Source organism: Cannabis sativa, chromosome 6 (assembly GCF_029168945.1).
Source record: "Cannabis sativa cultivar Pink pepper isolate KNU-18-1 chromosome 6, ASM2916894v1, whole genome shotgun sequence".
NCBI lineage: Eukaryota > Viridiplantae > Streptophyta > Magnoliopsida > Rosales > Cannabaceae > Cannabis > Cannabis sativa.
Genome location: NC_083606.1, coordinates 10,344,447 through 10,360,032, shown reverse-complemented (window position 1 = coordinate 10,360,032; position 15,586 = coordinate 10,344,447). Strand labels below are relative to the sequence as shown.

The 15,586-nt window shown below is 37.0% G+C and overlaps 3 protein-coding genes across 3 annotated transcripts; 2 read left to right on the top strand and 1 right to left on the bottom strand.

Annotated features, from left to right (window-relative positions):
- Window positions 1-385: 385 nt before the first annotated feature.
- LOC133039063 (uncharacterized) lies at window positions 386-1,901 on the top strand. The gene is made up of 6 exons (XM_061117871.1): window positions 386-746; window positions 833-917; window positions 991-1,086; window positions 1,179-1,274; window positions 1,427-1,570; window positions 1,648-1,901. The coding sequence occupies exons 2-6, from the start codon at window positions 879-881 to the stop codon at window positions 1,867-1,869; spliced, it is 597 nt and encodes a 198-aa protein (XP_060973854.1). The 5' UTR covers window positions 386-746; window positions 833-878; the 3' UTR covers window positions 1,870-1,901.
- A 1,299-nt stretch (window positions 1,902-3,200) lies between these two features.
- On the bottom strand, window positions 3,201-3,759 carry LOC133038760 (uncharacterized). The gene is made up of 2 exons (XM_061117033.1): window positions 3,555-3,759; window positions 3,201-3,457 (listed from the first exon to the last, which is right to left on the bottom strand). The coding sequence occupies exons 1-2, from the start codon at window positions 3,720-3,722 to the stop codon at window positions 3,254-3,256; spliced, it is 372 nt and encodes a 123-aa protein (XP_060973016.1). The 5' UTR covers window positions 3,723-3,759; the 3' UTR covers window positions 3,201-3,253.
- Window positions 3,760-13,850: 10,091 nt separating this feature from the next.
- Window positions 13,851-14,993, top strand: LOC133039143 (protein FAR-RED IMPAIRED RESPONSE 1-like). Its single transcript, XM_061117972.1, has one exon. The coding sequence runs from the start codon at window positions 13,851-13,853 to the stop codon at window positions 14,991-14,993; it is 1,143 nt and encodes a 380-aa protein (XP_060973955.1).
- Window positions 14,994-15,586: the final 593 nt, after the last annotated feature.

Genomic DNA, 15,586 nt, shown 5'->3' with positions numbered 1-15,586 from the left:
CAACAGCGACAAGGTACATCGAATTTTGGTTACAATGTGGTAAAGTGATTTCAGTTGATATTAATTATTTTGGGTTTGAAAAATTAAATTTGTTATGTTTAACAGATAACGCTCACTTCGAATCCCGTAATACTGCCCAACTACTACTCCGACTCGGAAGGAAGAAAGAGCAGTGACCACTTTGTCAGCTCTATCAACGAGTTGAAGGAGTACATCTCGAATGAGTTAAAGTCTCAGTTGAGATCATTTTCTTTGAAATTTATGGACAAAGGAGAAGGTGTAGGTGGTATTGACCGAGAGTTGGAGGAGGATCTTTGCTGCGGAAACGGGGAAGAAGGCGGAGTGCGGCCAGGCCGTGGAGGAGTCCCCGTTGAAGTCCCTGTCCGTTCGAAGACTAATGTTGTTGGTCTATCCGACGAAAATGTGGTGGATTCTGTAAGTACGCCTTCACTATCTGTTACAAAATCTGTTGAAGATGAAGGTGCTGCACATAAGACCTTCGACGATGAGGACTTTGATATACTCGAAGTGGCATCTTTCTGGAATAAAGGCAAAGCCCTCGTCAAATCAAAGAAGACACAGTCGGAGAATGTGCCTTTAATTGAGGATGACTTCAACGATAAGGCGTACGAGCAATTCATTGAGTCGGGCAGAGCTGTTGTCGGGCCTTTCAAGACGAAGGAAGCGATCCCCCGTAACCAATATGGGTTTTACAAGTTTATTTTTAGCAACACGTTAGATCCGGGGTAAGTAAATGTTATTTTCGTATTTCTCATTATGATATACTTGTAGAAATTTTTAATAACAGTTACATTGATTACAATTGAATCAGATATGTGCTTGCGAAATTTCGAAAGTTTGAAGTGGATAGGAGGTGCATGGCATCGTTGCGACCGTTGCGAGAAGTTGAGGGATCCGTAAGTGTCAAAGTATTAACTAAATATGTATCATTTATTGTACATGTGTAAATCATATTTCATTTTGTTGCAGATCATTGACTGTTTTTCTATACTAATGAACAAGTACGAACGTGATAGTCGATTACCTGACCAACCTCGTGTTTGGTACATGCCCACTCGCATCTCGGTAATTGCTTTGCTGTACAGCTTAATTTAAATTTTGTAATTCAGTTTGGTTGTAATTTCTGTTACTTGAGAAGATGAACAATGCTTTTGCAGCAAAAAACTCTCGGTTCGTTTAATGTGAAGAGGATTGCGAAAGACCGGGAGTGGTCAAAACTGTTTTACGAAGACAACTTGGAAAAATGCGTCAAGGTACTTCATCATATACACATGGTCGTTCTTAATTGTAATTTTGAAAACTGAGATATGTTAGCGATGCATATTGGTCATTGTAGTGTCGAATATCTATATGGTCTGTAATTTCAATTTATTTTTGACTTTATTGTTCCTCTATTCAATTGTAGATGTTTGTGCCGGTGTTGACTCTAGAAGGTGCACCACATTGGTTTGGTGCCGAAGTAAATATGAAGTCCAAGGTTGTCTCATTTATGGACTCCCTACACACCGCAATGAATGAGAAGTATCGTGTGGAGGCTACGAAAGAAATGGTAAACTTGCAAAGTTTCATTGTTTGATGTGAATAACTCATTCTTCATTGAATCTAACTAATTGTATACGTTTGCAGTTGTCGACGTTGGACCTTTTGTTTGAGGAGAATAGGTCGAAGAATGTGACTTTCGTGGATTTCAGAATTGACAGGAAAGATCGCGGGCTTCCTCAACAAGACAATGACCGAGATTGTGGAGTATACGTCATGAAGTACATGGACGCTGTGGCCAATGAGGAAGAAGTAGTTGATGAGGTATACCACTTTTTAAATATTTCAGAATGTACTACGCAAGTTTGATTGAGATTAACGTTGTGTAATTTAAATTTTATTCGGTGTTTCTTGTGAAGTTGATTAGAGTTAATTACATTTTCTAAGTTTTTGTTTTTGTTTCGTATTGTGGCACGGTTTCACCGGTTGAGGCACGTTTGGAAATCGCTGCGAGGATCATAACTGATGAACAAAATGAAATTCGTACCAAAGTGGTTGAAGATCGTAGGGCTGCACAAGGCAGCTCATTTGCATCATCCTCGGCCCCTTTGCGTAGTCCGTCAAAGTCTCCACGCGATCCTCGGTTCAGTACAGCGAAGTCTCGCAATGCAAACATGTTTCCCCCGTCAAGAGCCTCCCCTAGGCTTCAGTCTACCAAGACTAAGATTTCATATGGTGAATAGTGTGTGAAAAACACTTGTGTTATTAATAGGTTGTGTTATTAATAGGTCGTGTTATTAGTGTGTTGTGTAGTTTGGATTTGGGAGCATAGGTTGTGTTATTTGTGTGTTGTTTAGTTTGGATTTGGGAGCATTTGGATTTAGACATCTGTTTTTATTAGTTCACGTTTGGAACTGGTTATTATGTTCACAGACTTGTGTTTATTTTAGTTTTGACAATATATTAAACCATACTTAGCAAATCTTTGTACTCACACCATAACAACTCTTACAATGTACCCATACTTCAGAAGTAGTTGATTGTACTTCACAGAAATTATTTAACCAGAAAACAAAGGTGACTTCTTAATTTTCTTTATTTGTTTTTTTGGTGAAGAGGTGACTTCTTCTTAATTATTTGAAGGAAATCATGTTACTTGCCTAATCTTACCAAATCTTTGTAGTCATTAAACTTTAAACCGAATTTTCCTTAAACCGTATTTTCAAAACACATGTACTATAACATTACAAATAACGACAAAGGTCACTTGTTAATTGTTTGATGTTAGTTACCAAATCTTTGTAGTCATTCAACTTTAAACTGAGTTTTGAGAACATTTAAAAAAAAAAGATTGAAACCATACCATATCAACTCCCATTACTCTAACCAAATGTACCATTACTCTAACCAAATGTAAATAAACAATAGCCCCCTTAAATTTGGTTTTTCATAACATAGTAATGAGGAAAAATATAGAATATAGAACATTCTCATTGCGCTACTTCACATAACAAATACGAAGATGTGAATAATATATAATTTTGCAACTTCACATTGAACCCATTGACGAAATTTGCTACAGAAATTAGAAATGTAGAAAACATAAAATTTTGAGAACGTAGTGGGTACTTCATACCAAATGAAATTTTCGTCATCATCCACACGCATCTATTAAGTTCTACACAATTAAGTTAAACAAGTTTTGAGAACATAAGACATACAAAACATTTGCATTTTGGGACAACCCATATCTTCAACGCAATATAAGTTGGACAATGATGAGAAGGCAAATAAAAATGATAAAAATTAATTTTCTAATAACATTCTCATTGCGTTTCTTATCTTCTTCGAAAATCTTGATTTTGTTTCGCAATCCAGGTGTAGCATCTGTACTTCTCTTACCATGTGATTTATCGATCCAACAAAAGTAATCACATCCTCGACTTTCATCGTTCTCCTGAGTTGAAAATAACCCTATTAGTTTATCATGGCTGCCTAAGTACAGAAAACATAAATGAGAAGTACTTTTGAATCTAAAAAGACAAAACTCTTACATAGTGTGGACATCCGAAGAATCGACGACCAGGATTTGCTCTATTACTAGAAGTCCAAACATAAGCTAGATCACCACAGTAGCAATGGGGGTGTCCCTGAAGTGAATTTCTCCAAGGCGGACCACCCCCATCGAACCCGCATGAGTCTTCTCCACCACCAGCCACCATGTGCGATGTACTATAATTTGTGAGTGAGGTGTACAAATTTTTTTTTTTTTCTAACTATGGTGGAGATAATGTGTGTTACTCACAAGGAAAGGGGGCACCTGTTTATATATAGGCTGTTCCAAATGAGTTAGTGGTGGGAAAATGAATTTTTTTTAAAAATTTTCTAACATTATCAATCTTGGTGCCAAAATAAACCCCAATTTCAAAACCTAATTCGTACAACATAATAGGGCATGGCTGATTGTTTCGTTGGGAAGCGTATCATGTCATGTCTCAAGCAGTCCTTTCTTTTAAAATAATATTTTAGTGTTGTGTGAATTGACAAGGTCCATCAAGTGAACAGTGTACGTCCCATATTACACTACTAAATATTTGTTAAATCCATTAAATAATATTAGTAGGGATGCCAATATTAGTAAACATTAAATATTTTAATTTACGTTGATTGAAATTTAATTTTTCACAAATGTTGCTCAAGTTTTGTTGTATTTGTGATAGTTTAATTATTGGTAATAGTCCAAATCGAAAAAACAGTACCGCATCGCACCATTTTCCGCAGTGCGAGTTCTGCGATTTTTAGTTTCGCGGTGCGACTGCGGTTTGAGAAATTGGAAAAACTGCATGTATGGATTGGTTAAAAAAAAAAGGGTTAAAAACTACACTACCCACACTGCAAACACCCGAATATATTATTACCACACTTAAAAATATAAAAATACAAACAAATACATTTATAAAAGTCTTGATTAATATTTCTTTATAATTATTTAGTTTTTTTTAATAATATATAATTATTATATATAAAAAAAAATAGTGTTGTCTACAGTGAACATCCTGTTACTATCAGTATCTCTGTCATGAAGCCGAAAATTACATGTTGGAATATTTTTTAAAAATTTACAATTTTTCACGGGGGGTTCGTTATGGTAACAATGAACATCCTGTTACTATCAGTATCTCTGACACACAGTAAGTACTCATGTCACCATTCGTGTACCGGAGTCACTATCCTCACGACGAACTCACTGAACATCCTCTCGGGCTAGGGTTCTAATGAGCGGCAGTCAACCTTTCGTAGCACTCACACTGTTACTGGGGTGTTTTTTGGTTAATGTGACACACAGTAAGTACTCGTGTCACCATTCGTGTACCGGAGTCACTATCCTCACGAGGAACTCACTGAACGTCCTCTCGGGCTACGGTTCTAATGAGCGGCAGTCAACCGTTCGTAGCACTCACACTGTTACTGGGGTGTTTTTTGGTTAATGTGACACACAGTAAGTACTCGTGTCACCATTCGTGTACCGGAGTCACTATCTTCACGAGGAAGTCACTGAACGTCCTCTCGGGCTACGGTTCTAATGAGCGGCAGTCAACCGTTCGTAGCACTCACACTGTTACTGGGGTGTTTTCTTGTTAATGTGACACACAGTAAGTACTCAGGTTAGCATTGGTGTAGCAGAGTCACTATCCTCAGGACGAACTAACTGAACATCCTCTCGGGCTAGGGTTCTAATGAGCGGGAGTCAACCGTTCGTAGCACTCACACTGTTACTGGGGTGTTTTTTGGTTAATGTGACACACAGTAAGTACTCGTGTCACCATTCGTGTACCGGAGTCACTATCCTCACGAGGAACTCACTGAACGTCCTCTCGGGCTACGGTTCTAATGAGCGGCAGTCAACCGTTCGTAGCACTCACACTGTTACTGGGGTGTTTTCTTGTTAATGTGACACACAGTAAGTACTCAGGTTAGCATTGGTGTAGCAGAGTCACTATCCTCAGGACGAACTAACTGAACATCCTCTCGGGCTAGGGTTCTAATGAGCGGGAGTCAACCGTTCGTAGCACTCACACTGTTACTGGGGTGTTTTTTGGTTAATGTGACACACAGTAAGTACTCGTGTCACCATTCGTGTACCGGAGTCACTATCCTCACGAGGAACTCACTGAACGTCCTCTCGGGCTACGGTTCTAATGAGCGGCAGTCAACCGTTCGTAGCACTCACACTGTTACTGGGGTGTTTTCTTGTTAATGTGACACACAGTAAGTACTCAGGTTAGCATTGGTGTAGCAGAGTCACTATCCTCAGGACGAACTAACTGAACATCCTCTCGGGCTAGGGTTCTAATGAGCGGGAGTCAACCGTTCGTAGCACTCACACTGTTACTGGGGTGTTTTTTGGTTAATGTGACACACAGTAAGTACTCGTGTCACCATTCGTGTACCGGAGTCACTATCCTCACGAGGAACTCACTGAACGTCCTCTCGGGCTACGGTTCTAATGAGCGGCAGTCAACCGTTCGTAGCACTCACACTGTTACTGGGGTGTTTTTTGGTTAATGTGACACACAGTAAGTACTCGTGTCACCATTCGTGTACCGGAGTCACTATCCTCACGACGAACTCACTGAACATCCTCTCGGGCTAGGGTTCTAATGAGCGGCAGTCAACCTTTCACAGCACGCACACTGCTACAGGCGGTGTTTTTTGGTTAAGGTGACACACAGTATGTAGTCAAGTTAGCTTTGGTGTACCGGAGTCACTATCCTCCTAAAAAACTCACTGAATCCAGTTCGAGCTAGGGTTGTACGACGCGACAGTCAACCATTCGTAGTACTGACGTTGTCACTCGCGGTGTTAACATGCGCGGTGACACAGTATGTAGTGAAGTTTGCTGTTGGGTACCGGAGTCACTCCTCTTCTAACGAACTCACCGAATCAAGTTCGACCTAGGGTTGTACAGAGTGACACCGATGCAGTATGGCAGAAGTCGCACTATGAATTTAGGTTGTTTGGGCTGAGTGTGTACTCAGTTCATCATGAAGCGTACCGGATTCACTATTCTCCTGATTTTATTACTAGAGTCACTTCTTGTCTTAAACTACTATTGTATTCATAACATTAAACAGTTTTGTTATTAAATATCTATATTTATATAGTATTCAAAAAATTATTGTAATCTTGATTCCAACGATTGATACGTTAATGTAATCTTACAAAAATTATTGCAATATTTACTCCAACGAATAATATTTTAATGAAATATTAAAATCGTATTTAAATAAATATTGAGTTTTCATTATTAGTAAACATCCTAATTTAATTTCTTATTCATTTGGCCACACATGTTTATTTGGACATAATATTAGGATATTTGTTGCTACATGTGATAACAATGGGAGCAACATTTACCTTATTTAAATACATAATTTTTGTTTAGCACAGTGAACAATTTCAATGTTGTCACCGAGCATGCATATTGGTTCCAATTACGTCTTCCAAGGAAAAGTTAGTAGGGGGTTGGGTTTGTTGATACTACGTTTTTCAAGGGATTGAAAAAGTCAAATAAATAGCTTTAGGTTATTTGTAGCCGTACCTAGGGTTATATTATTAATTATTATTTTTAAATTTTTGTCAAGACTACACTCAACAATCACATCCACAAGTACTATATATACCCCTCTACCTCTCCTTACTCCTTCACAATTTCGTATTGTTTTCTATCCTAGAGAACTCACTCCCTATATGTAGACGTGTGTATAATATATTAAAAAAATAAATTATGTATTGTTGTTGCACCAAAGTGAAGATGTGTAAACAGAAGGATTGGTATGCACTGCAACCGTGTGTTGTAGGTGCATCAAGGGAATTTCAGCAATTCAATACATCATCTCATAACAAATTTTGGTAATAACTCAACTCTTTATGTCTATTTATTTCAATATTATATTATTACAAATTGTTTCTTAAAAATTTTATGTATGTGGTACATGTGTATTCAGGAAATGTTGACGAAGGTTTGGGATGGGTGGACTAGGGTGGCGGGAACTACTTCCAAAACGGCCACCCAAATATGTCATCCTACCGAACCTTAACCTCCCGAGTGGACAAGGCGACCGAGGAATGAGTGTTATAATATTTGACACAACGGTGCGCCAGACTCTTGAAGAAAAGATATGCGGGAGGCGAATGTCAGCGTTTTTTACAGTCTTAGGTCAAATTGCTTCCTCATGTACAACCTACTGATTTGACCGTATATGGATTGATGGGAAAATATTATTAAAATGTTTATTATTTTAAAATACAAAAAAGGTCTTCCTCATTTATTTAAAATCGTTTTTTAGGGTTTTGAAGGATTTGTTGTTTACTTTAAGTGTTGAAATTATTATTTTATTGTAAAAACGTACTTGGCTGAGTTTTACATAGTTATATGTCACATCATATGTACTGTAGGAGATTCTATTAACATAAGACAAAAATTAAGTTTCATTGATATTAACCCAGTCAAAATTCAAAATGTATATTTAAATGACACACATTATTTTCATTCATATTGACTTCAAAGGTTTGTATATTTAAATAAGTATTTTTTATTTTATTAAAGAAGGTAATACATCCTACACATGTCAACTGATTATTGGAAATTAGAATTCCAATACAAACTAATAACAACTTTTTCTCTCACAAATTGTACTAATTTCTTACACGTACAAACTGAACCAAACCATAACAAAACCGGTCAATAGGTTGGTTCAAATTACGTCTTCCAAGGAAAATTTATTAGTTGGTTGGGTATGTTGAAGTAACGGTTTTCAATGCATTGACAAAATCAGGTTTGTATTGGTGTCATATCACCCCATCTTTAGCCGTACCAGTTTGTATTAATTATTATTTTTTAATTTTTGAAAAGACTACACAACACAATCACATCCACAAGTACTATATATACCCCTCTACCTGTCCTTACTCCTTCACACCTCAATTTAGTATTGTTCTCTTTCCTAGAGAACTCACTCCCTTCCTGTACACATATGTGTAGGGATAATATATGAAAAAAATAAATTATGTATTGTTGTTGCACCGAAGTGAAGATGTGTAAACAGAAGGATTGGTATGCAATACAACCGTGTGTTGTAGATGCATTAAGGAAATTTCAGCAATTCAATCAATCATCTCATAATAAATCTGGGTAATAACTCAACTATTTTTGTCTATTTTTTTCAATATTATATTATTACAAATTGATTCTTAGAAATTTTATGTACGTGCTACATGTATATTCAGGTAATGTTGACGAAGGGTTCGGACTGGTGGATTAGGCTGGAGGGAACTACTTGAGACGCCGCCAAATCTCCCATCCAACCGAACCTACCCAACCTCCCTAGTCCACAAGGCCATCGGGGGATGAGTGTTATCATATTTGATACAGCCGTCGGTGCGCCAAACACTGGACCAAAATCGACACGCGGGGTGGAAAACTAAAGTCTTGAGTCAGATAAAGCATCATGTGATAATAGTACTGATATTATAGTATATCTCAATACAACCTACATTTTTCAGTGTAAAAAACATCCTAATTAATTTATTTTGGGATACAACTAAGTTATGTACAAATTCTGTTCTATTGTGTATGTCTTTGTAACTGTAAACTTAAATTTTATTTGGAATGGAAATATGTTGACTCAATATGTGCCATTGAGTTTCACTATTTCCAATAAGTTACGAATAACACTTGCAATGTCAGATTTTAAAAAATAATTCCATAATAAAATAAGTGGATGAGCTAGGGTTTTCAAAGTAGATGGTACACCCTAATGTTGTGACCTTATACGGATTAATGGTACAAAATTAGTGAAATAATGACATATAATTACTATCAAGTAATTAGTAATACCTTTGAAATTATTAATTATTATTTTTAAATATTATTTAATTTGAAATTTGAACTCACTTCACAATTTGGGTTGGATTTTCCAAATGTCTTTTTCCAATGCATTGACAAAGTCATCTTGATTGATAGGGTGTACAGTCTAGTCAAATCAGGTTTTAAATGAAAATATTTAATATTAATTTTACCAACACGGATTCATAACATCTTCATGGTAATGGTAGTTGGGTGTTCACTTTTAATATTGGAAATTTGTAATGTTTAAATAAAGATGTGAAAAATTGTAATGTGGTTCCCACAAATTAATTAGCAAATATATTTGGGACGTATTTCAATGTACGGCAGAAGCTGGATCTCCCATATCTCAATAAGTTCAAGTTTGAAAATAACGTACATCAATATATGTGCACAGTACTTCACACCGTAAATACAGTATGGTGCAATTATGTTTACTCAATATTTGAATTTAATGAGATAATTAGAAATTGTTGTCAAATGTAAACTATAATTTCGTACATATTTATTCGTAAAATACTTATTTTAATACAGTTTCAACCATTTCCTATTTAGGAGTTGTACTAAATTTGGACTACTACCCATTCTTAATAGTCCACATTCTTATATTGTTGGGAATTATTTCAAAATTGTCCAAATATTGTAATCTTCTTAGCCAAGTATGGACTATTTCCTCTAATTTTAATTTCTGCATACTCACTAAAAAAACCAATTGTTGTCTTATCAATATTTAATTTTCTGTCTACGTCCCACAGTGTACTCACTGACGTTAAATGGAATATTTCATATGCTTTAAATAACGTACGTCAGAGATGTCACAGTGTAACGTCAAATCAAACTCAGTACATGCAGATCTCATGGGATTCCCTGATTTGAGTTAATTAAGATACTATATGCAAACACGAAACCTAGGTATATTACTCAAGGAGATTTAATATTTGTTGGGCTCTAATATACTAATATCACATTTTTGTTATTAAAATTTGGACAAATGAATTAGGTCAGCTTTAATACGATAGTAGTCCCTATGATAGTATTACCCAACAAAATTAACAAAACTAAGTTAATTAACTATGGTAGTGGTCCCAACAACGATTATGATGTGAAATGTTAATAAATTATTGACTACTGAAATGAGTGGATGTCATATCACATTTTTTATTTCACCATTTAAACCATGTACTTATTATTTCAAGATGGTGATGTGACATTTTTTTTTTTACTTCAATTAAAATTATTATTTAAATCAAAAAACCGTACGTACTATTCTTTTTAATAGAAAAATGTCACATCACATAGTACTTTTTTTATATTACTTAGATTTTGTTTGGATTTGATTCACCTTCTCCTTCTATTAAAATTGGTTAACTAAATGGGTAAATTGGGATTTTTGAGATTGTCGTAAGTGGATATTACCATTGTCAAAATTTATTAACTATTAAATGGTTTAATTGGGAAAAAAAAATCCATTATTAAATTACATGAACCGAATTACGTGTACATCAACCCACCAAACCACTATATAAGTAAAGGTTAGGTTATACAAACTAAGCATTTATTTTGAAACCCCGTTTTACTATTTCCTAAATCAAATGGACCCTTACCAAAACTTCAACCCTTTTGAAACAAGTCCTCCAAAATCCCCACCGCATCCTTTCTCTTCCACAAGACCCGTAGGTACACCGTCACGGAGTCCAAGACTCCGTTCAGCCTCCATGTCAGGATGTCCAAACTGTGCAAGGCTGGAGTCTGTTCTCCACGAACACGAAAAGCTGATAAGGAAGGCTCATTCACGAGCCACGGAGGCCAAGCAGGAGTCGTACAAACTGGCCGAACACCTGTACCATACAGCCCACTTCATGCAAGAAGCCAACACTTCAAGACAAAAATTAGAGGGTATCATGGATGACATTCTCGACTACACCGAGGTGTCCATACCCCACTACCCACTTCATGTAAAACAAGAATCACCAATCACTACTCCAAGAGAAACTCCTTCACGACCAAAGTCCCCGTTCAGAGACAATAGCCCTCCGTCTCAACGGAAGTTCCCTCAAGTTATAGAACTTGATTGAACATCCGTTCGGTTTCAATCGTGGTATTTTATATATATATAGTGTACTTTTGTTACAACTCATCTCATATGGCCGTTCTATCAACTTTTTGTTAGGCCATTTAATGAGATTGAAGAACTTACCTCCATTATATATATAGTTGTATGTAACTCTACTATATTATTTTAAGTCTATTTTCTTTCTGTTTGTAGTTGTGATTTCACAATGATTCACTTCACTTTTAATTCCACAATTAATTAATGAGGAAAGTGACATTAATACTGCAAAATAAACCGTAGTACAGATTTCATAACAAATACTGATAGTACATTATAGCATCAAAATATAAAATAACATAACTTGGACACTAACACAAAGCATCATTTACTGTTTTTTGGAGAAGTATCCACTCCTTCTTTGTCCCCAACTTCTATATCATCTCCATTTCGGTCCTCACCTTTGTCAGTCGAATCTTTCACGTTGTCCTGTTCGGGTGATTTATTTGCACCAGAGCATTCACCCTCATCAAACAGTGAGGAAACAGAATTAAGGATAGCCTCTTCATCATTATCATCATCAGAATCCCACATGCAGGGAAACTCATTAACACAGCAAAGTTCTCTAACTTGCTGCCCATTGAAGCATTGTCCCGTCTCTCCATGTAGACATAAAGCAGAGAAAGCTTCTATGAAAGATTCATAACGAATTATTTTTATGGACGCATCAGAATTAGTGTTTTTGCTTACAGCTTCTTCGTACCTACTATAGATACCTTCATTTGGTCCATTGAAAATAACCCAGTGTGGACCTGAACTCATACTTGATATATGTAATGCTAATAACTAAATTACAAGTTAATTTCTCTATAAACTTGAGGCTGGATTGGAAAACGTCTCAAGTGTGTTATATAAGTCGTGGAGAATAACCCTATAGTACGTTTTTTAGTTAGTTTGTACTCTATTGGGATGTACTCCATTGGGCACATCTGATGTGTCAAAAGAGGGGTGGTTAAATTTCTGAATTACACAGTTAAATACATGTGTAGGCGTACGTAGTATGGTCAAATGTCAACATTATTCATCAATCCCGTTTTCCCAAAAAACCTAATGTACTACGGTACTGTTCTAACGTACAACGACGGTTTAATTCATAAGAAGATGTAGGTGAAGGGCCCATTAATATCAGCCAAACATATATAAATGCCCAACATATATAAATGGGAGAAACTACCCATTCTACTAAAAAATGTCATCAATTCATACAAAAAAAAAAACATCCTTACTTTTCAATCTTTATTCTCCACAAATACAAAAATGTACTATTACTTTTTTCCTGACGTACGAAGTGGTTTAATTCATTAAAAAAGGTTGGTAAAGGCCCATTCATATAAGCCCAACAATTTTAAATGTTACCACCAACCCATACAACTCAACAAAATATCTAAACCCAAAAATCATACAATAACATTATTTTCCAATTAATTTATTCAAAAGTAAATGTAATTGTACTATTTTACTGTTCGAAAGTACGAAGAGAGTGGAATAGAGTTTCCAATATTTGAAAGGCCCATTAATATCAGCCCAACACACTTAAATGTGATCACCAACCCATATTACTCTACAATCTGAGGCATTCAATCTCATAAAATCTAATTTAAATCGACTCACCACTATCTTTCCCTTACTCTTCATCTCTAATTCTTGGATATCAATAACAATCGAACACTGTAACTCCACTCCAGTACATTAACGTCGAAGGAACAATTGGTTACTTATCAGTAAGTCCTTTTTTTTTTATCTTTCTCGAAAACCATTCCTTACCTATTAAATTTATCATTTAATTTGTTAATTCAAACAGATACAATATGGAGGCCGAGTCTCAAGCAGAGAACATGAATGAGGAACAAACCTACGAATGGGAAAGCATAACAGCAGAGCTAAACATCACAAAACCAGTGAATGAGATTCAAATATGTGACGTCCTAGGCAAGAGTCTCGACAAGCGGGAAAATGGGAAGCATTCTACGAAATGTATGCGAAACGGATGGGTTTCGGCACAAGAAAAGATGATGTACGACGTTCTCACGGAGTCATCGTAATGCGCAGGTGGGTTTGTTGTTCCGAGGGTTACAAAAGAATCACAATAACGGAAACACAAAGAAAAAGAGACCTCATGATGTCACTAGAGCCGGATGTCAGGCAGCATTACGTATTTTACTCACACAACCGTCTAACACTTGGAAATGCAAAGAGTTCAGCACAATACACAATCAGGACCTCGCTTCATCAAGTGAGGTACAATTTTTGAGATCATACCGAGTAGTGTCCGATGGCTTGCTTGCCCAAGTTAGGTCGATGAACTCAGTTGGAATTAAAACTGCCAACATAATGTCTCATGTTGCTTTGCAAAGTGGAGGTTACGAGAGAATGCCATGTCAACTTCGAGATGTCTACAACAGGGTTGCTGGTGCCAAGCGAGAAGAAAAGATAGAGACAGACTCGGAAGGAGCGTTGGGATTTCTTGATTGTCTCGCAGAGAGGGATCCAAATTTCTTCGTTGTATATCAGGTGGACGAGGAGAATCGATTGGCTAACTTATTTTGGGCAGATGGAAACTCACGTGTCGACTATGTGGCTTTTGGGGATGTACTAGGGTTTGATACCACCTACATGACAAATGAGTACAATAAGCCTCTCACTGTTCTCATTGACGTAAACCACCATTTCAACACATGCATTTTCGGGTTCGCTCTACTCCTCCACGAGAAGCTTCCATCCTATCGTTGGCTACTTCAAAAATTTCTCGAATGCCATGGAGATAAGAAGCCAAATGTTGTAGTTACTGACCAAGATGTGGCCATGAAACAGGCCATCATGGAACACATGCCTGATGTGACACACCGTCTATGTGCTTGGCATCTCAATACAAATGCTTCCAAAAAGGTTAAAGATCCGATCTTCTTGAAAATATTTAAAGATCTAATGTACAACTACTACGAGGAGGAGGATTTCGAAGCAAGATGGTTAGACGTCGTCGAAACCCAACAACTAACAGATAATGAATGGTGCCAAACAACATTCGACACAAGAAAACAGTGGGCAGAAACTTATTTAAGGGGTTCATTCGTTGTAGGAATGAGAACCACACAACGTTGCGAATCGATCAACTCAGCCCTAAAAAAATTTTTAGAGAAGAATTATTGCTTGCGTGAGTTCGTAACAACCATAGATATGACAGTCTCAAAGCTCAGACACAACGAGACTGCAAATGACTTCAAAAGCAGATGCACTCGACCTCACCCACCTAATCCTACATGCTTGACCACGTACTACAACCAATGTGCTGAATTCTACACAAGAACTATGTACCACAAGGTTGCTGAGCAGCTTGATTTAGAGAATAATTATTTTGTCATAAGTGAGGAGCAAGAAGGAGAGTGGCAGATATACACCATTGGAAAGTTTCAGCATCCGGAAGTCCGATACCGAGTTCATTACTGTGAAGGCCAACGAGCACTACACTGCTTGTAGGCTGCATGCTATATGAAAGTCAGGGGTACCCTTGTAGACATTTATGGGCTACAATGAAAAGATTAAACATCAGAAGAATACCTAATACTCTTCTCATGAAGCGATGGAGCAAATCCGCGAAGACAAATCTCCACCTACATTTTAACTCCCCGGCCCAAGAACAACAACACATTTATGAGATGGCTAGGTTTGGATCTCTCAGCTCATTAACTTATAACTTGACTTTCTATGCAGCAAAAACAGAGGATTCGTACACGCGTGCAAAGGAAGAGATTGAACGGCTAACTCTAATGTTCAAGGAAGAATTTGAGATGAGTTCCAATCCAGAAGGACAGACGCCACAACCTGGAAGATATCGTAACAACCCCAACATTATTAAAGACCCTGAAGTTGTGAGAACAAAGGGTACGGGAAATCCAAGGGAAGGACCGAACGGGGAGCAGATCCCAAGAAACTCAAGACATTGTCGCATTTGTCGCTCATCAGGCCATGATTATCGGCGGTGCCCAAACCGTCAACAGAATACTGGATCTCAGGGGCAACAGTCAGCACACAATCAACCAACAACTGACTCATTCAATGAACACTCCAAC

Bases quoted from the DNA above. Each gene is read 5' to 3' on its own strand.
- LOC133039143 (XM_061117972.1), top strand. From the start codon at position 13,851: ATGTCTCATGTTGCTTTGCAAAGTGGAGGTTACGAGAGAATGCCATGT.
- LOC133039063 (XM_061117871.1), top strand. From the start codon at position 879: ATGGCATCGTTGCGACCGTTGCGAGAAGTTGAGGGATCC. The intron at 1,087-1,178 runs GTAATTGCTTTG...ATGCTTTTGCAG, and splicing joins ACATGCCCACTCGCATCTCG to CAAAAAACTCTCGGTTCGTT. The intron at 1,275-1,426 runs GTACTTCATCAT...ATTCAATTGTAG, and splicing joins ACTTGGAAAAATGCGTCAAG to ATGTTTGTGCCGGTGTTGAC.
- LOC133038760 (XM_061117033.1), bottom strand. From the start codon at position 3,722: ATGGTGGCTGGTGGTGGAGAAGACTCATGCGGGTTCGATGGGGGTGGT. The intron at 3,458-3,554 runs GTAAGAGTTTTG...TTTTCAACTCAG, and splicing joins TCTTCGGATGTCCACACTAT to GAGAACGATGAAAGTCGAGG.